Source organism: Eulemur rufifrons, chromosome 15 (genome assembly GCF_041146395.1).
Source record: "Eulemur rufifrons isolate Redbay chromosome 15, OSU_ERuf_1, whole genome shotgun sequence".
Classification (NCBI taxonomy): domain Eukaryota; kingdom Metazoa; phylum Chordata; class Mammalia; order Primates; family Lemuridae; genus Eulemur; species Eulemur rufifrons.
The window spans coordinates 23,560,756-23,579,251 of record NC_090997.1 but is presented as its reverse complement, the minus strand read 5'-3'; the positions used below and the strand labels follow the sequence as shown (position 1 = coordinate 23,579,251).

At 36.5% G+C, this 18,496-nt stretch overlaps 1 protein-coding gene across 10 annotated transcripts in view; it reads left to right on the top strand.

Annotated features, from left to right (window-relative positions):
• The window catches only part of DST (dystonin), a 443,403-nt gene extending 425,641 nt beyond the window's left edge, over positions 1-17,762 (top strand). For 4 of the 10 annotated variants that reach the window (XM_069487494.1, XM_069487495.1, XM_069487496.1 and 1 more), the window contains 11 exons: positions 100-229; positions 3,531-3,694; positions 4,462-4,624; positions 5,386-5,540; positions 5,713-5,787; positions 6,704-6,721; positions 9,502-9,619; positions 11,886-12,085; positions 12,510-12,620; positions 15,466-15,589; positions 16,483-17,762. In XM_069487494.1, the coding sequence (XP_069343595.1) occupies positions 100-229; positions 3,531-3,694; positions 4,462-4,624; positions 5,386-5,540; positions 5,713-5,787; positions 6,704-6,721; positions 9,502-9,619; positions 11,886-12,085; positions 12,510-12,620; positions 15,466-15,589; positions 16,483-16,745 (1,521 nt within the window). In that variant the 3' untranslated portion in view covers positions 16,746-17,762. Of the gene's footprint in view, positions 1-99; positions 230-3,530; positions 3,695-4,461; positions 4,625-5,385; positions 5,541-5,712; positions 5,788-6,703; positions 6,722-9,501; positions 9,620-10,888; positions 10,961-11,885; positions 12,086-12,509; positions 12,621-15,465; positions 15,590-16,482 lie in introns of all 10 variants that reach the window. The other 6 variants (XM_069487492.1, XM_069487491.1, XM_069487489.1 and 3 more) reach the window with 5 other exon arrangements.
• Positions 17,763-18,496: the final 734 nt, after the last annotated feature.

Below are 18,496 nucleotides of genomic sequence, written 5' to 3'. Positions count from 1 at the left end.
ATAGTATGGTTCTTTTATCTTTTTGTTTTTAATTCATTTTTAAAGATGATTTTCTCTGGTATACTTTTATTTAATTGGCATCATTTTTTTTCATTTCAGACCTTCATGGAGGAAATGACCAGAAAACAGCCTGATGTGGATAAAGTCACCAAGACCTATAAGAGGAGAGCAGCTGATCCGTCCTCATTACAATCCCATATTCCAGTATTGGATAAGGGACGAGCAGGAAGTAAGCAGTGGCCAGTTTCTTTCAAATGTAGCTGGTTAAGCAAGGAAGATAGTTTTCATTTATTTTGAGTTCTTGTTTGATTCTCAAAATGATAGAGCAGTTGGTGATTCTACATGAGTGCTCTATCATAAAAGATTTTCTTGAAAGACTGCATGGGCTCAAGTATTGTAACAACTTGTTTAAAAATAAAGAAAAAGATATATGCAGGTTTCTGTATTTAGCTTTATTTGCTTGAAGTGAATCTTTCAGATTAACTAGAAGAAATTGGAAAAATTTGCAGCAAGAACAGAAATCACCCTCCTTTGAATTGTCTCATTTTTCTTCTATTATTAATAATGTTAAAGCTGAACAATAACAAAAATGACCATGACCTATATAAAGTTCATGACCTAATTGTTCATTAGTGACCAGTAATCTGACAGATTTTATCCATGTTCATGTGACTTCAGCTCTATTTACTTCCTGGACTATGTTAATCCAATGAAATAACATTAAAAACAATAGCTTAGAGAAGATTTAAAAGAAGCACAATTTATGTCATATGTTTTGCATATTTCTTAGTTTTTCTTTCAATTAAAAAAGGATTAGTGTCAGAGCTATTGTAATTACTGTATTACACCAGGAGACAAAGTAACAAACTGATTAAGAACCCTGGAGTCAGACTCCTTGGCTGTCTCCACCACTTACCAACTGGGAAACATAACTTTGGACAAATTACTTAAACTCTCTCTGAACATTGGGTTCCTCATCTGTAAAAGCAGGTAATTATAACCTCCTTGGACTGTGGTGAGAATTAAATGAGCAAATGCATATGAAGTACTTAACATACTTATAGGTTAAATGTTCAATAAATATTAGTTATTGATATAAATCCCAGCTTGGATACTTAACATTCTCTGTGACCTTAGGGCAGTGATTTTTCTGGCCCACATTTAACCATCTAGTTAGATAAGGAAAATGCATTGAAATAATTGTTTTGTAAAGTTATAGAAACTTGTGAAAAACAGCCAGAAAGTGGGAGAAAATTTAGTAAGGCAGGAAACTTGGGTATGAGACTAGGCACAGGAAACACGTGATCTCAGTGGAAAATGGACTTGAGCAAAAGCTGGGATCCTGTACGTGTACTCTCATATTTAGTTGGGATTTGTAAAGCGTCTTGCTCTGACTCTAATCACTGCCCAGTGTCTCCTGCCCTCACCTGCTCCCCGTTTCCGCCTTATTCTCTAAGAAGGGTGGCTGAGTTTGTTGTAACTGACTTTAACGTCTGTCTCAATGCCCTGGGAGATTTATTTTATCTTGGCTTAACAAAGATGAGGATCACAGCATGCTTCATTGTCATTGAAGTGGCGTGAATTTTAAGCTGGAAGATGTTTTAAGCATAAATGTCAAATATTTAAATGTCCGTGTCAAGATACATTTCTCTAAATTACATGAACAGTGTGTGATCCTTAATAAGTAAAACAGATTGTTTTTTTGTTTGTTTGCTTTCTTTCTTTTTATTTTTTTTATTTCAGAGTATTATGGGGGTACAAACGCTTTGGTTACATAAATTGCCTTTGCACTGCCGAGTCAGAGCTACAAACGTGCCCATCCCCCAGACAGTGTACACTGCATCGGTTAGGTGTGAATTTACCCATCCCCTCCTCCTCCGCCCACCTGCCCAACACCGTATAAATGTTACTTCCCATATGTGCACATTAGTGTTGATCAATTAGTACCAATTTAATGGTGAGTACATGTGGTGTTTGTTTTTCCATTCTTGTGATACCTCACTTAGAATGGGCTCCAGCTCCACCCAGGATAATGCAATAGGTAGTTCACCAGTTTTGTTTTGTTTGTTTTTTTTTTATGGCTGAGTAGTACTCCATGGTATACATATACCACATTTTGTTAATCCACTCATGTATTGATGGGCACTTGGGTTGTTTCCATATCTTTGCTATTGTGAATTGTGCTGCTGTAAACATTTGAGTACAGATGTCTTTTGTATAGAATGTCTTTTTTTCCTTTGGGTAGATAGATATCCAGTAGTGGGATTGCTGGATCAAATGGTAGTTCTACTTTTAGTTCTCTGAGGTATCACCATACTATTTTCCATAGAAGTTGAACTAGTTTGCAGTCCCATCAGAAGTGCATGAGTGTTTCTATCTCTCCGCATCCATACCAACATTTGTTGTTTTGGGACTTTTTGATAAAAACCATTCTCACTGAAGTGAAGTGATATCTCATTGTGGTTTTGATTGTGCATTTCCTTGATGACTAGAGATATTGAGCATTTTTTCATGTTTTTTGGCCATAAGTCTATCTTCTTTTGAAAAGTTTCTATTCGTGTCCTTTGCCCACTTTTTAATGGGGTTGTTTGATTTTTTTCTTCCTGATTTTCCTGAGTTCTATATAGATTCATTAGCCCTTTATCAGAGGTATAGCAATGTAGATATTTGCTCCCATTCTGTAGGTTATTTGCTTTAATGATAGTTTCCTTGGCTGTGCAAAAGCTTTTTAATTTGATCAGGTCCCATTTATTTATTTTTGTTGCTGCTGTGATTGCTTTTGAGGTCTTCTCCATAAATTCTTTGCCTAGGCCAGTGTCTATAAGAGATTTTCCAACATTTTCTTCTAGAATTCTTATGGTTTCATGCCTTAGGTTTAAGTCTGTTATCCACTGTGATTTGATTTTTGTGAGAGATGAAAGGTGCAGATCCAGTTTCAGTCTTCTACATGTGGCTATCCAGTTTTCCTAGCACCATTTATTGAACAGGGATTCTTTTCCCCAGTGTATGTTTTTGTCTGCTTTGTCAAAGATGAGATGGCTAAATGAGGATGGTTTTATATCTGGGTTCTCAATTCTATTCCATTGGTCTATGTCTCTTTTCTTGTGCCAGTACCATGCTGTTTTGGTTACTATAACCATTAAGTATAGCTGGAAGTCTGATAAATTGATGTCTCCCAATTTGTTCTTTTTGCTTAAGGTTGCTTTGGCTATACAGGGTCTTCTCTGGTTCCACATGAAGCGTAGAATTATTTTTTCTAGATCTGTAAAAAATGATGTTTGTATTTTAATAGGGATTGCATTGAATCTGTAGATTATTTTGGGTAGTATAGACATTTTAACAATATTGATTCTGCCTAGTAAAACAGATTTGGACCTTGACATTATGCTTCATCTAAATTAGGATATTTTTACTTGTAATACTCAATAATTAGGTTGATTCGGTCTTAGCTAGGAATGAAAAAGGTCAAACCTTAACCACATTTCAGGACCCTGGAAACTGCCTTCCTAACTAAAGTTATATTTTAACAGGAAAACGCTTCCCAGCGTCAAGCTTATATCCCTCTGGATCACAGACACAAATCGAAACCAAGAATCCCAGGGTAAACTTACTGGTGAGCAAATGGCAGCAAGTCTGGCTCCTCGCATTGGAAAGAAGGAGAAAGCTCAACGATGCCTTGGACAGGCTAGAGGAGGTTAGGAAACTTATACACTCGTCACCATATTGTCATTTCCCCTCATTCACCATAACACATTGCCAAAATCTTGATTTTTTTAAAAAAACTTTTCTCATAATAGATAAGCAGACTCTTGCTATCTGAGTGCATGTTTTACTGCTAAAATGAATACCACAAGTATGTATGATTTTGTGGAAAACTGATATATGGGATTTGGATTTAGGGAATCAATAAAGTAAAAAACTATTATATTTTAATAATCAGAAGCTGATTCCTTAAGATCTAACTTGGCATAATGTTTGCTGGTGGTACTACCTGGCAAATATAATCATTTATACTTTTTAATTATATATATCTTATGACCTAAAATTCATAATTTTAGATTCCAAAATTGGGAAATTTTTAGAAGTCTAGGGAGCTAAGAGAGGCTAATAGTACAGAGAGGGAGAGAGCGAGGGATTGGGTGAGTGCTGTTGAGCTGGGCCCGCTAGGAGGGAGCGTGACCAGTGGCAGTACTTTGGGATAGACTGCCTTTGTGATGAGCATTAATAAGAAATTTTCAGTTTAAGTTTTTAGGAGTTTTATTTGTAAAGAAAAATCAGTGATGGTAATGTAATAAACTTGAAAGAAAAGCTGTTTCTGAATCCCCTTTGCAAGATCATACCTTTTTTTTGAAATGGAAAAGATGCCTGTATTACCTAGAAAGTCATTTAAAGAATTTATTCATATAGTATAAGATATAATTTGAGCACAGAATTGACCAAAATACCTTCTGTCCTTTCTAGCTGAGGGAATTTGCTAACTTCGATTTTGATATCTGGCGCAAAAAATACATGCGGTGGATGAATCACAAGAAATCTCGAGTGATGGACTTCTTCAGGAGAATTGATAAAGACCAGGATGGGAAAATCACACGACAGGAATTTATCGATGGAATTCTTTCCTCAAGTAAGTCCCAAGAGAGGTGACTGTAACTAATGTAATTTTTAAAGAAAATAAGCACAGTTTAAAATTGTGGGGCCACAATTTTATTTGTGTTACTAATACAACGTTGTCTTTAAAGTTGGCTAGGAAGTCACCACCGAAAGTGTCTTTGGTAAAATTTATGGCTCTGGAGTCAGGCACACTTACTAATTGTGTAGCCACGGACATGTTCCTTCACTCCAGTGACGCTGTGTCCTCATTAGTATAGTAGAGTCAATAATATGTGATTCTTTAGTTTTTGTGTTGCCTAGCATATAATAGGTCAGTAAATGCAAGCCCCTTTCTTTTTCATTCTGATTCACATTGTGATCTAACATTGTTATTAATAGGAAGTCAGAACTCTATAAAAATTCTTAAGATATTAGCCACCTTCTTGTTTGATGGTGCAGTCATTTGTGATTTTCCTGACAGATGTTACTAGGCATCATTCTTAAAGTCAATTTCATATTAATTATTTTTTCAGTAGTAGCTGAGCCATCTAAAATTGCTGATACTAAACCATTTTCAACCCACAAAAACATTTTTATATGATTCACCCAAATAGTAATTAAAGATAAATTTGGATCACATGTATAGCTACCATTCAGTTTCTTAAAAATGATTTTGACATGTTTGATCACCCTGATAATTTAACCAGCCACATCAAGATTAAAATGTGCTGTCAAGAATGTCTTGAGGCAGAATTAACAAGTTATACTACTCACTCTTGTTTTGAATATTTTAAGAGTTTCCAACCAGTCGCCTGGAGATGAGTGCAGTTGCAGACATCTTTGACAGAGATGGTGATGGATATATTGACTACTACGAATTTGTAGCAGCCCTTCACCCAAATAAAGATGCATATAAACCTATCACGGATGCTGACAAAATTGAAGATGAGGTACTCATTAGCTTTCCACTGCCTATGACAATAAGTGTGTTCTGCCAGGATATCATGCACAATTCATGCAACCATTTTATTTGTTTCCACTTTAGTTGTTGTGTCAAAGTTTTAAGAATTCCACTACGTAATATTAACATTAAAGTGAATATTTCATCGTTGTTTTTGGCAGGTGACAAGGCAGGTAGCTAAGTGTAAATGTGCAAAACGATTTCAAGTTGAACAGATTGGTGATAACAAGTACAGGGTAAGTTTTCAAAATAACTTTGTAGTTCCTTTAAAGGATATAAATTGAAATTTGTGTACAATTTGATCTGCATTGTTTTCCAGGAATCCTCATTATTTATTTTACCTTATATGAAAATTTAATGGTATATGAAACTCTCGACTTTTATCATTTTAAATTATATAAAGGTAGCCTGCATTTTGTACATTAGGACATATCTTTGACATTTACAACATGTACATTACTTTGAAGTAGAAAATTATTCACAAGAAAACACTCAAATATCAATATTTAGGTTGTTTCATATGACTTTATAATACATTTTATTATGATTAGAGGTAAGTTTTCAGATTTCTAACAGCAAAGCTCTTCTAAACCAGAACCACAAAGTTAAAAATATTGACTCATTTTTATAAATATGAAAAAGAGGCAATGTTTATTCCACTTGTGCAGTAATTTTTGCTTTTATTCAAAATCTCAATTAACTTGGTTCACCCGCTTCAAAGCAGAACAACAGTGTGACTTCATCACTCTTCCTCTATTTTATTTTATTTTTTTTTCACTTTTTCGGAACATCTCGTATCTGTAGTAGCTAGATAGGAAATGTGCTGAGTTTCCCTAATACGGTGTGTTACTTGTAAATGCAACATTATTCATTTGTATATTTGTATGCTTCCATATTGAAAAATATTCATCTATATATTCAAATTTTTAACTTAAATTTTGAAATACTAAGATTTTCAAAAAATTTTCCTAGAGAAAATTTTCTGATTATTTGGTTTGAAATTGGGACAACTGGGTGCTTGCACATCTCTAAACTAGATACTACATCCAGAAGCCCAGAGTGTGAGTATGTGTGTGTGTGTTCTAGAGTCATATAGAAAGTTTCCTGTTGAACTAATTGTGTCTTTCTTCCATTTTTCATTTTTTTTATCAGTTCTTCCTGGGAAATCAGGTATAAACCAGTGGAATGTATTCTCAAGTTCCTGATGACTTTTTTTTAACTTTAATTCATAGTCATTAAAGCTTGCCATGGCCAATCTTCCCCATGCTGTCTCCCTAGCTACTACATTGTTGGTTGGCGTGGTGTCTCTGTAAGCGCTATAAGGGTCCTTGATCCAGGATTCCTTTTTGCCTTGTGTCTCGAAGGAGGAGATTACTTTTAAGCAAACCAGATAATGAATTGTAGCTTGGCTACCATGTTTCAAATGCGATTTTCAATTCCCATATTTTATAATACTGTTAGCATATATTTTATGCAAATACTCATTGGAATACAAATTTGATTCTCCACACTTCTGTGTGTAGCCTCATTGGTGTATGACTATGTAGGACTTGTGGTATACAGGTAGCAGAGGATGACTGGCATCTGGCAGTGACATGGGAAGGCAGAGTACTAAGAGGTCTCCTTGGCACTCAGCCACAAGTAACATGTTCTCTCCACAACAGCTATTTTCCACTCATTCTAAATCATTGATTTAGGGCTTTGCATCCTCTGAGTAGCAGTATTAACCCTGCAGGTTTTAAATGATGTCATTCCTTTTGAGGAAAGTTATCACAGGTAACTTACAGAAAATCTGAAAGTCACATTTTATGCCATATTGACCAAATGTTTATATTGACCTTTGAGGCAATATAAACTGTCTAGTGGCACTGAATCATGATCAGAATTTTGAAACTAAAGACAAGAAATACTGTTTTGATTTCAACATGTTCAAGAAGAAGATTCTTTTTACTGTAAGCTTTTGGAAAGAATCGTGCTATTTACAGTACCTGACCATATCTATTAGATATTACTCTGCTATTTCATTTTTAAGCCATAGTACCTCTCAGGTTTCAAATTATCTATTACTCCCATTTATTGCAAGCAAATAATTTATTTAAAATAGAAATACTTGGTTACTTTGAATAGATTTTTTTTAAAAACTTTCATTAGTTATACCGTAATACATAACATGTTACTTTTCCATATTTGTTATTTTCTGAGTCAGCAAATGAGATAACCTCGTTTATTTGTGGAGAGGATGAGAGAAATACTTACCTCAAAAGGTTTTATTCACTGAAAGCACAAATAGCAATATTAGTCTATCTTTTATTGTCTCACAATTTGGCTATTGGGAAAATTAGGGAAATTCTGAAGACAATGTTAGCTGTCTGGAGAATGCCCACTTAAAATAAAATTGAAAATTATTCACGTTTATTGGAATTGAAATATCATCTCTATAAAGTACTTTTAGTGATTTCCTTAACACTTCCATTGTGAGCACAATCTTGGGCCAAAATTATCTGGTTCCTTAAGGGTAATTTTCTTTAAATCCCCTTCTTTCCCTTTGCTTATGAGCAGCACCAAATGTTTTCTAACAAAATAAATATATCTTTTTTATTTTAAAATTCTCATTTAAATTTCAGGAACAGTTTCAATTATAGGAAAGTCTGAGACTCAATGTTTAAAATCAGACTTAGAAATAGTGATTTAACAAGGTTTGATGGTAAACACATGAGTTCCTACTGGTGCATTTTACGTGCTTTCTAGGTCCTTCTGAGTTTGAGGATCCGGAATGGAACTTGGTTGGCTTTGTTTTAGGGTTCTCTTCCTGAAATTCAATGGCAAAACCTACTGAAAAGTAACAGACTGTTTCTACTTTAGAGTTTTCTGTTTATCCATCATGATTTTAACAACATAGTCAAAGTCACAATTACATTTTACCTGCTTTAAAGAGAATCTATTAATGTTTAATTGACTACTCATTTTGCTTCGTTATCTTCTGGGTTGGCAACCATGAAATTCAGTCTGGTAGTTTTTATGAGTTGGACATGAGCCTATTAGAAATGATTTAAAAGTATAAAATCATTTCTCACAGGCTTTCAAAACAAATAAAGCTATGATTAGGAACTACCTGTAGTCTAGAAATTTATCCAGGACTTGGAGAATTTTTAGCATATCCAGGTGATGGGCGATCCATTGAAAGGGCAAGACAAGGATGATCGCTTGGCAGTGTCAACCGTTATGGTACCAACGGCTTTGGGAGAAACCCTTTTAGATGTGGAAGCTGCATCATTAATAATGTGTCCATGGCCATTCTAATATTACAGTAATCTGAAATGGCATATTCATGCAGCCTTTAGCAAATTGGTTTACCAGATCATTAGGGATGCAAAAGTTTTAGTTGACTGTGAAATTTTTATTTGTCTTACTCATTCACGACTTTATTCTCTGTAAGTCAAAACTGCTCTTAGAGAAAACAAAATGAGCTTATGACGGCTTCTCCCATATATTTTAGTGGAAAACAGTTTTAGTGTAAAAGGTAGTTTTAATGAAGAGGAATCAAAGTGTATTAAATTTGCCTTAGAGTCATCTTATTTTTGTATAAGCCCTGGACAAGTGGACCAGTGTTTATTTTCATGGCTGTGTTTAATTTCTGGAAACATTTAAAAATTACTACCTTACTAATATTGTTTCTATCACAAGAAAGAAAAATAATTTTTAGACCAAAGCTTCAATATTATACTTGATAACCTTTGTAATCTTTTTTCAAACTGTTTCTTTGGGGCTAAAATCAGCATGCAGCAGTCTAACGCAGATCATTACAAACCCCCTTTTCTGAGATTTTACTAATCGCTATGAACTAAGCAAGAAATTAGAGTCCGTTGCTTAAGCTACTGCAGATTGCAGATCATTGTTTATTTTAGAATTATTATTGACAATTAGAGGTTATTTCTGTCTTCACTGCACAGTTCGGAGACTCCCAGCAACTGCGACTGGTTCGGATCCTACGAAGTACTGTGATGGTTCGTGTTGGAGGTGGATGGATGGCTCTGGATGAGTTCTTAGTGAAAAATGATCCTTGCAGGGGTAAGGAGATGCTTGTGTCAAGATAACAGCATCATTACAGAATAGCAATTGTAGTACTTTCCAGCATCAAAAACATACCAGGCATAATTTCGGTCATTTATTCCAATAGTGAATGTTTCACATTGGTCTGTCAGCCTAAAGTTCCCAGAGAACTTGTGGCGTCATGTAAACCATGTTCTTCTCATTGTTTTTTTTTTTTTTTATACTTCTTCTGGATAAATATGAGACAGGTGAGCAGGAAATACTAGAATGGATTTTCTTAGTGAGACCCTCTGCGATTTTCAAAGCAATTACACCAACCCTGGAAAGGATTTTGTCCATCATTAAACAGCAAAGTAAAATGAAAGAAAATTGAGTTGATAAAGCCTGAAAATACTGGATAGTAAAAGTTTAAAAGTCAAAGCTTTTATGAAATGAAGGGGAAGTGAGGAAAATAATACTGAACCATTTTAGAAATAATACTCCACTAAGTTGACTCTTATTTTGAAGTTGCAGATTAGAACATTAAAAATGTAAACATATAATGCTGTAGCTCTTTCCATATCTATCAGCCCAAGGGTCCTAGGTTAGCTTTTCGTTTTCCTGTCTTCCGATCCTGTAGTCAATGTTTGAATTCTTAATTGATTTATTAATACATTACAAATGGTCACTTGATTGCAGTTTCTAATTAGGTACCATTTACTCAGTAGATCCATTTTTCTACCTTTGGGAAAAACAACAAAATTGTTATGATTTTCTTTAACCTGTGAACTCATTTTAGTTCTTTTAAACAAACGAACAACAAATGTTTGTGCCAGTGCTGCCTATTTAGCCTACCTAGTGGGAGGCCAGGCTTCCTCCAGTAGGGCCTTTTGGTCAGAGTCAGCAGGCCTCTCTGCCAAGGCCACCAGGGGTTATTATACAACCTTATGCGGTAGCCCTGCTTTCTGCTGGCCAAAGAAGTAAACTAGGAACTATTTTGTTTTATATTTTGAAAATAATGCAGCCTAAGGTGAATTGCAGTTCCATTTATGAAATGAAGAAATTAGAATGCGTAGTGTTCTTGGGTTGCTTAGGAAACTTAGTGTGACTGTGGCACAATCTTCCAGATACATTTTTTTAATCGAGTCAAACTTTTGAGTGCTTCTTTTCCTGATGCAACTTTTCTTCTAAAATGTGTGCTAAAGGCCGGATCTGAGCACCCTTTGCATTTTCAACTGCTGTACTTTGTTTCTTCTTCTGCTAACAGTATTCTTTAATGTGATTGGTATCCTGTGTCATTTTTTCTAGTTCATCATCATGGGAGTAAAATGTTACGTTCGGAATCAAACTCTTCAATTACTACTACTCAGCCTACTATAGGTTGGCAACCCCTCTCTTTGCCTCTCCCTTCTTTCCTTTTCTCTTTCCTACTTTTTACATTCTTGCTTTAATCATTTGTTTTAAAGTAACACGCTTCATCCATCGCGTATGGCTTAACTCATATCCAACTGAGCTGGTGCTTCCCAATTTAAATTCTGCAAATTTGACACCCTTTGGGTGTGTTGCAAAGGCAGGTGTTGTGTAAGTGATCGAACACATGCTAACACGTTGCTCATCGGGTTCTTGTGGCGTGTTCTCCGTGTGCATATGTGTTTGTATGGGTGCTGCATCACTGATGAGCCCACGGATCCTTGGGTCTGGTGTTTGTTATTGCATGTTGGTAAAACGGTTTTTCAAGGCATCACATGAAAATACCAGCTGCCTCATTTAAGTGCAAAATCTGGAAGTTTCTATGTTGTCATCATGACTAACAAGCCATCTCTCATTCTGTGTAATTCTATCGTTTAATTAACCCCAGTATTAAAATACTGCCATTCTCCTGACCTCAATAGTACATGCAAAAGACACAGTCCCTGCCCTACCGGCTTGTCTTCGCAGTGTGGTGGAAGGGAAGTGAAACCATGTGGGCATCAGTAGCTGGTGGATTAACAGTATTTTAGCATGAGCTTTCCATTTTCATGCTGACACTTTCTTTAATAGTGGTTATTCTTGCTGGTGTCTAGTGTTAGAATAAGCACACTTTTTTTTTTTCCTTGCCCAACTCACTTGTATCCAAAAGGAATGCATTGTAAAGGAATGCATTTGACTTTTTGTTATGCTGAGTTGGAGTTGGCATGGCAAAAAGATGTTCTTGAAATTCTCAGCGTGATCTCTGGTGCCGGGTGGTTGTTCTTCTCATAAACGATTGAGTACCTCTTCTTTTCCTTCTTTTCTTCATGTGCATCGTTGCGTGTGTGTAATCCAGCCAAAGGAAGAACGAACATGGAACTGCGTGAGAAGTTCATTTTAGCAGATGGCGCCAGTCAGGGCATGGCGGCTTTCCGACCCCGGGGCCGAAGATCCCGGCCTTCGTCACGGGGAGCTTCCCCCAACAGATCTGCCTCTGTGTCCAGTCAGGCTGGGCAGGCGGCCTCCCCACAGGTCCCTGCCACCAGCACACCCAAGGTAGGACTCGGGGGTAAAATCTGTTCCTCCTCCTATGCAGTCTTTGTCCTAGGTATGCGTTTGAGTGTTTTATTTACGTCCCTAGAATTTGTAGGACCAGCTGTCTCCCTTTGTGTCCCTTCTCACAATATGGGAAATGAAGGATTTAAAAAATATATATATGCTTTTGCCTAGTGGCCCATATACAGATGGTCTGTATAGGGACTTCGTTATCTTTCAGATTGTTTTTTTTTTTTTTTTTAAGCTGCTTTTATTTATTTATTTGTTTTGGTGTGTATGATTTACCATCAGATCTTTCCACTTATTTTTGATTATTATTATTATTCTTACTGTGAAATGTGACTCTTTGCTATGAATATCTCTTTCTGTGGCTTTGTTTTTTATCTGCTGTCCTTTACATTTGATTTGCCATTGTTCCATACAGATTCTCCATCCTTTAACACGCAATTATGGTAAACCATGGTTGACAAACAGCAAAATGTCAACTCCTTGTAAACCTGCAGAGTGCTCAGACTATGCCGTGCCATCCGCAGAGGTATTGTAAGGCCCCAGAGTCTGGTCTTAACAGTCTTCTTTAACTGAAACTATCACCCACTAACATGGCTTCACCACTCCTGTATGTCTTTTTATAGACTTCCATAAAATAAGAACCAACCTGGCAGTTCTCGGAAGACATGAAAATAAGGGGTTAACAGAAAAGACAGTTTATAGCCTTTTGAACAGTGTCAGCCTGGCATAGTCACACCTGCAGGCACTATACCGCCTTTGTTTTTTGGTTCTCACGCTATTCTACCTTCATATCTTGGGAGAGTGAAATACAGGGGATTATATCCAGACCTAAGTAAAATTTCTTTTAAAGCTTATGGTATGCTTTTGCTACTGGATATAATTTGGGAAGAAAAATCCCTTTAGATGGGAGTAACAGGCAGTATTATTTGCAAGAGAATCACTTAAACTAAGAGAATGTGTATTGAGTTGTCGCTGTGGGCGTGGTTCTTCTGAGTCACAGTCCGTTCATTTCTGCCCGAAAACACTGGGTGGGCATGACATACTGGGTGGGTATGACATAAGCTGTCACTTATCAGCCCAGGGGTCAGTGAGGTGAGCTTAGATGTGCAGAAAGTTATCTGTCATTTTCAAAAAGTAATATATCTTTTGTAGATTCTAATAACTAGTATCACTTAAGCATGCTCCAGCTTTCTAATATGGCATGATATATGGGGATAAAATATTTAGGTGATAGAAAATTTACCAAGACTAACTCATAGATCATTTACATTCAATTGAAAGTCAACATATATCTTTCTAAAAAACTTCTCTGTGAAATGACAAACACAGGCACCAAACAAATATCACCTATTTCATTAGAATTATAGTAGTAATTAGGGTGAAAAAAGTCCCTAAGTACCTTTTTCTTGAAATTAAGTAGGTATTTCATCTTAAAGATCAAGAATGTAACTTAACAACCTGGACCCTTGTATAAAATGTAATATAATAACTGTACACAGCCCTTCATGCTTTCCAAACACTTTCTTATCTATTACTTAATCCTCACATCAGTAATAAGCGGTAGACAGAGAAAAGTTCCTTACTTTCATGACTTCATGGAGAGCCCATTGCTGATAAGTGGGAGAATTGGGACCAAAACAACCCATTCTTCAGCATTTCCTTATTTCTTCCTCTTCATTCCCCCAAGCCCATCATTTCCACCCCTTCCCACCAAGTGGGCAATGTTAGTATCATACGTTACATCTAGAGACATCTGTCATTTCTTAGTAGAACTACCGTAGCAAAAACAGAGAAAGGTTTAAAGAACCTCAAGTGAAATATTAACATTTGTTTTAAATGTTTAGGGCTATGTTAGTTTAAGTTTTTAAATAGTAGAAACTCCCCCAAATTAAAGGCAAAGTATGTTATTTTTTTAATGGCAAACTATGTTTCATTTCAAAAAACCTCATAAAATGAAAAACAATCAACCACGCAAAAAAAAAAAAAAACCAGTTTGTTTCTATGGAAGGGTCTGTGACAATAAAATAAAAACCATCAAAGGCATTCTGAGAAGAATGATTTTGGTCTTTCAGGGTAATGCTACTTTGAGTGATATGTCTCATAATTTGTGAGTTCTCACTCCCTCATGGACTGTTGGGATTCTGTTTAAGTTAGGAATTTAACTAGATCATTGTTGTCAGATCTTGGGCAAACGGGCCCTAATTTTTCACATTTGTAGAAAGGATGTGAATTAAGTGAATGTGAGGATTATTATGGTTATGAATGTGAAAGTATTTTGAAAACTTGAGCATTCTATGTACACAAATTACACAGAAATACTATACCTAAGTATATGTCTAGTATATATAGATGAATGATATGAATATTAATAAATGTAACTTTGATGTCTCAAAAGATCTTCCATATGTTTTATTAAACATTTTAAACTCTCTAATAAAGGTAAAATCAATTGTTACAAAATGCACCCATCTAATTTGTATAGATTCGTTTCCTCCAATTAGATCCCTGGCTCTATTCATTGAGTGTTCATTGAGGAGTATTGCATCCCTTATATTCCTCAAGAGATCTATTTATCTTTTTAATTTTGAGAGACTTTTCAAAATGTTGTAGTGATCTGGAAAAAATGCAGTGATTTTAGCCTTACAATAAAATCTCATACTTACGATTGTTTAGACTTTTTTTTTTTTTTAACAAAATTCTGTGGTATTTTAAAAGAATTTTCCCCAAATGTTGCCCTATGTATCTTGTATGTAAAGACTGTAGAAGGTGATAGAGCCAAGAAGTGAAGTGATATGGTGCCGAGTTATAAAACGTCACTCTTTTTTTCTTTTTGCAGTTCAGTTTGTTTAAATCATGGCTGTCCAGGCATCATCTGTTTACTTGTCATTCTATCTCTGTTTATGTCTGCCTAGTTCCTTAAAAGCATTGGAGGCAGCAAAATATCCAAGCACAATTCTTCATTGCCTCTGGTGCTCTCTCTACACCCTGCAGTCACCATCTTTTTGGGAAAACTTTCTTAACTCTACAATATTCACTGACAGTCTGAACGATACTAATGTACTCACTGTTTAATTTGTCTGTCACTCCTTGCCATCATTTTCGTACTCCATCGGGAATCTCCATTTTGTTTTCTCTTTAACCATCAATTAATTTTCTTTAGAAAGTTTCCTTTGAATTCTTAGAGAGAGAATAAGAAATTATGGGGGGAAAGCAAATGAGAACCTCATGCCCTGTTTAATTGAAAAGTTTTTCCCCCTTCACTTCCTGAAGAGGTCTAGCAGAGGGTTTCCACCCATTTGTAAAGTGGTGTTGGTGGAAAATCATGGCACAGGAGCAATATCTTGAAATGTGTTGTCGCTGGTTCAACACAGGGAACACCAATACAAGGAAGCAAGCTCCGACTCCCAGGATATTTATCAGGGAAAAGCTTCCACTCTGGGGAGGACAGTGGCTTGATAACAACTGCGGCTGCCAGAGTCCGAACACAATTTGCTGGTGAGTGTGGTGCATTTCTTTTTTTAATGACTTTTGCAGCATGGTCCTCTGAAGATTAAAGTCCCTTTTTTCCCCCTCACTGGGGAAGAAATTACAAATCAACACTGCTGTATTCTTTTAAAATGGCATGTAGTCCCTGTCCTCCAGCAAAGGTAGGGGATAAATGAGTCATGGTAGCAAGTGACTAAAAAAAAATCCCTTTTGGAAAGTACCAAAGAAAGATGGAAGAATTACTGTGGAACAGAAGAAAAAATACAACAGTACTCGACCCCTTCAAGGTGGAAGGTCTCGGCTCTTCTGCCTGCGTGAAGATTGCGCAGGCAGCTCCCTGTTTTGGGTGGTTGGAAAAACTCAGCCACACCGAGCCTTCCACCAGTGCATCTCTCATTTCTTCACAGAACAGTGAACTTGCTAACCCCTGGGTCCTGAGCTCAGCAAGAATGAAGCTTCTTTAGAGTTTCAAGTCTCATATTTCAGATTCATACATTCTTGGAGTTACCTGTTCTCAGGCGAGATTTATACCTAAAAGTTTGCTCCTTCATTGCACTGCACACATCCCTGGGTGCACATGCTGAACTTTAGAAAGCATAATCTTAAATGATAGGTATATTCCTTATGTCTGTTTGTAAGAGATGGAATCGCATTTTAAGTGAGGTGAGCCCAAATTTACCTTTTGTATGTAAATCTAGCCTTTGCTGTATTGTGTCTACTTAGAGTAGAGCTACCTACCTTTTCATAACAGGGAAAGGCCATAAATGCACAAGTATTTTCTGAAGGCCTACTAGGTGTCAGGGAAAAACGTTGAGATTAAAGGCACCATTGGGTTTCAAGAATCAGTTGTAGATGGACCCAGTCATAAAGGTGACCCATCCATCCCTGCCTTCTCTCCTCAGAGTCCAAGAAGACTCCCAGCCGGCCAGGAAGTCGAGCTGGAAGCAAAGCTGGCAGCAGGGCCAGCAGCCGCCGAGGCAGCGATGCATCAGACTTTGACATTTCAGAAATCCAGTCCGTGTGCTCAGACGTGGAGACTGTCCCCCCGACACACAGACCTACGCCCCGAGCAGGTTCTCGGCCATCCACAGCCAAGCCTTCCAAAATCCCCACACCGCAGAGGAAATCACCTGCCAGCAAATTGGACAAGTCCTCAAAGAGATAGTGCAATTGGCTCCACCAAGATTCTTCCTCGAGCATTTATTATTTAAGTTTGAACAATGTAAAATACGATGTAGAAATTCTTGTGAAATATTGTAAGAGGCGAGTTTAAAATTCTGCAGATGGCCTTATTTGTGTATTTGTCTTTTTATTTTATCTGTATGATTTCTTTTTTGTCAGATATTCAGGGGTTACAGTCACATGATATGTGAGGGGGAAGAAAGAATTTAACATGCACTAACATTTCTGCACGGCAACGTGTAGAGCACACACTAAAATCAGTTACTGTACCTACAGGTAAGTCTACATCCTCTCTGACAACCACAGCACTACGTGCATCGCTAACGTTAAGGATACCTCATGACATTTTCTCCCTTTTATGGAAACTCCGAAAAGCTGAAAGACACACACAGGGGATATATTTTAAGATGATGTAATGGTAAACTAAAAGACACAAGACAGAAAGACAAACACATCCACACACAATTCTTTAAGCAGTATCTGACAGAGAACTCACAGGAAGTTACTTCAAGCACTTGCCGGGACTCTGATCTTCAAGTACCTTGCAACATTTCTGTGCCATTGCTCTCAGTGAGGCCAGAGGCATCCTGGACATTAGACCTATTATACTGTAAGAATATTATTATAAAGTGCATTCATATACATGTGAGGTTTTCTTTTGCTTTGAGTGGACAGTAGCACCTGTATCATTGAACTCATTTTGTATCAAAGCAATTTTGCTTGCAGAAAGCTATGAAATAAAACATGTCCCTTAACTGCATTGCTACGGAATTAATTTTTTTCCCCAGGGAAAATTAGTGTATTTTTTTATGAGCAAATATCAATTTGGAGTGACCAAAAGATACTTAAAAATGGGTTTATTTTGATTTCTCATCTGAAATAATCATGTTCTGGTATTATATCTATCTATATTTAATAAATATATACATTTTAATTTATTATGTATACTCACATACTATAGAAAGATTAGTATGCATTTAATAAAACATATTCACTTGAATACATGGAATACCTGATTATTTAAAGTGAATTTTTCTGTTGTTTGTTTTAAATAAAGGTTATATATTTATGTTTATTAATAGTAAATAGGCTAAATTGGGGGGACATCAAAAACAGTTAGTCAAAATAATGTTAACTATTCATTCGACAAATATTTTTGTTAAGTGCCAGCCTTGTGCTAGCCACTGTCAGTGACACTGAGGCCACCAGGCTCCTTCCCTCTTATATTCAAGGGGTAAACAAATAAACAAATCACTAAAAAACATGACCGGAAAGCAGAGGATGTGTGACAGGGTGACTGATTTTATTAAGGTAATACAGTGGTATTCTCCTGGCCTGTGTGCATTTAAAAGTCAAATTGTCAAATTTTCCTAAATATGAAAATAGCCACAGGTATCATTAGAAGGATAGCAGATTGTTCCTTTTGGGCATGACAGACCCAACATTCTGCATAACTTTGTGAAATTATTTTAGCAAGTGGCAGCGGTGGTGTTCAGGTTCAAGGGAACAGTATTATGTTTTCCCGCTTGGCCTTTATAATGGAGGCCAACACCAAAGAGCCTGGAGTTTCCACCAGCATAAATTAGGTGCCATTTTTGAGTGATAATAATTCATTCTTTGTCAAGGCATGGATCTCAGGTGGGAACCCTTGGTGGAAAGGGTAATTCTAACCTATGGGATCACATGCTGTATGGTTCATGCATTTAATTATAAACATGTCAGCTGAGAAGGCAC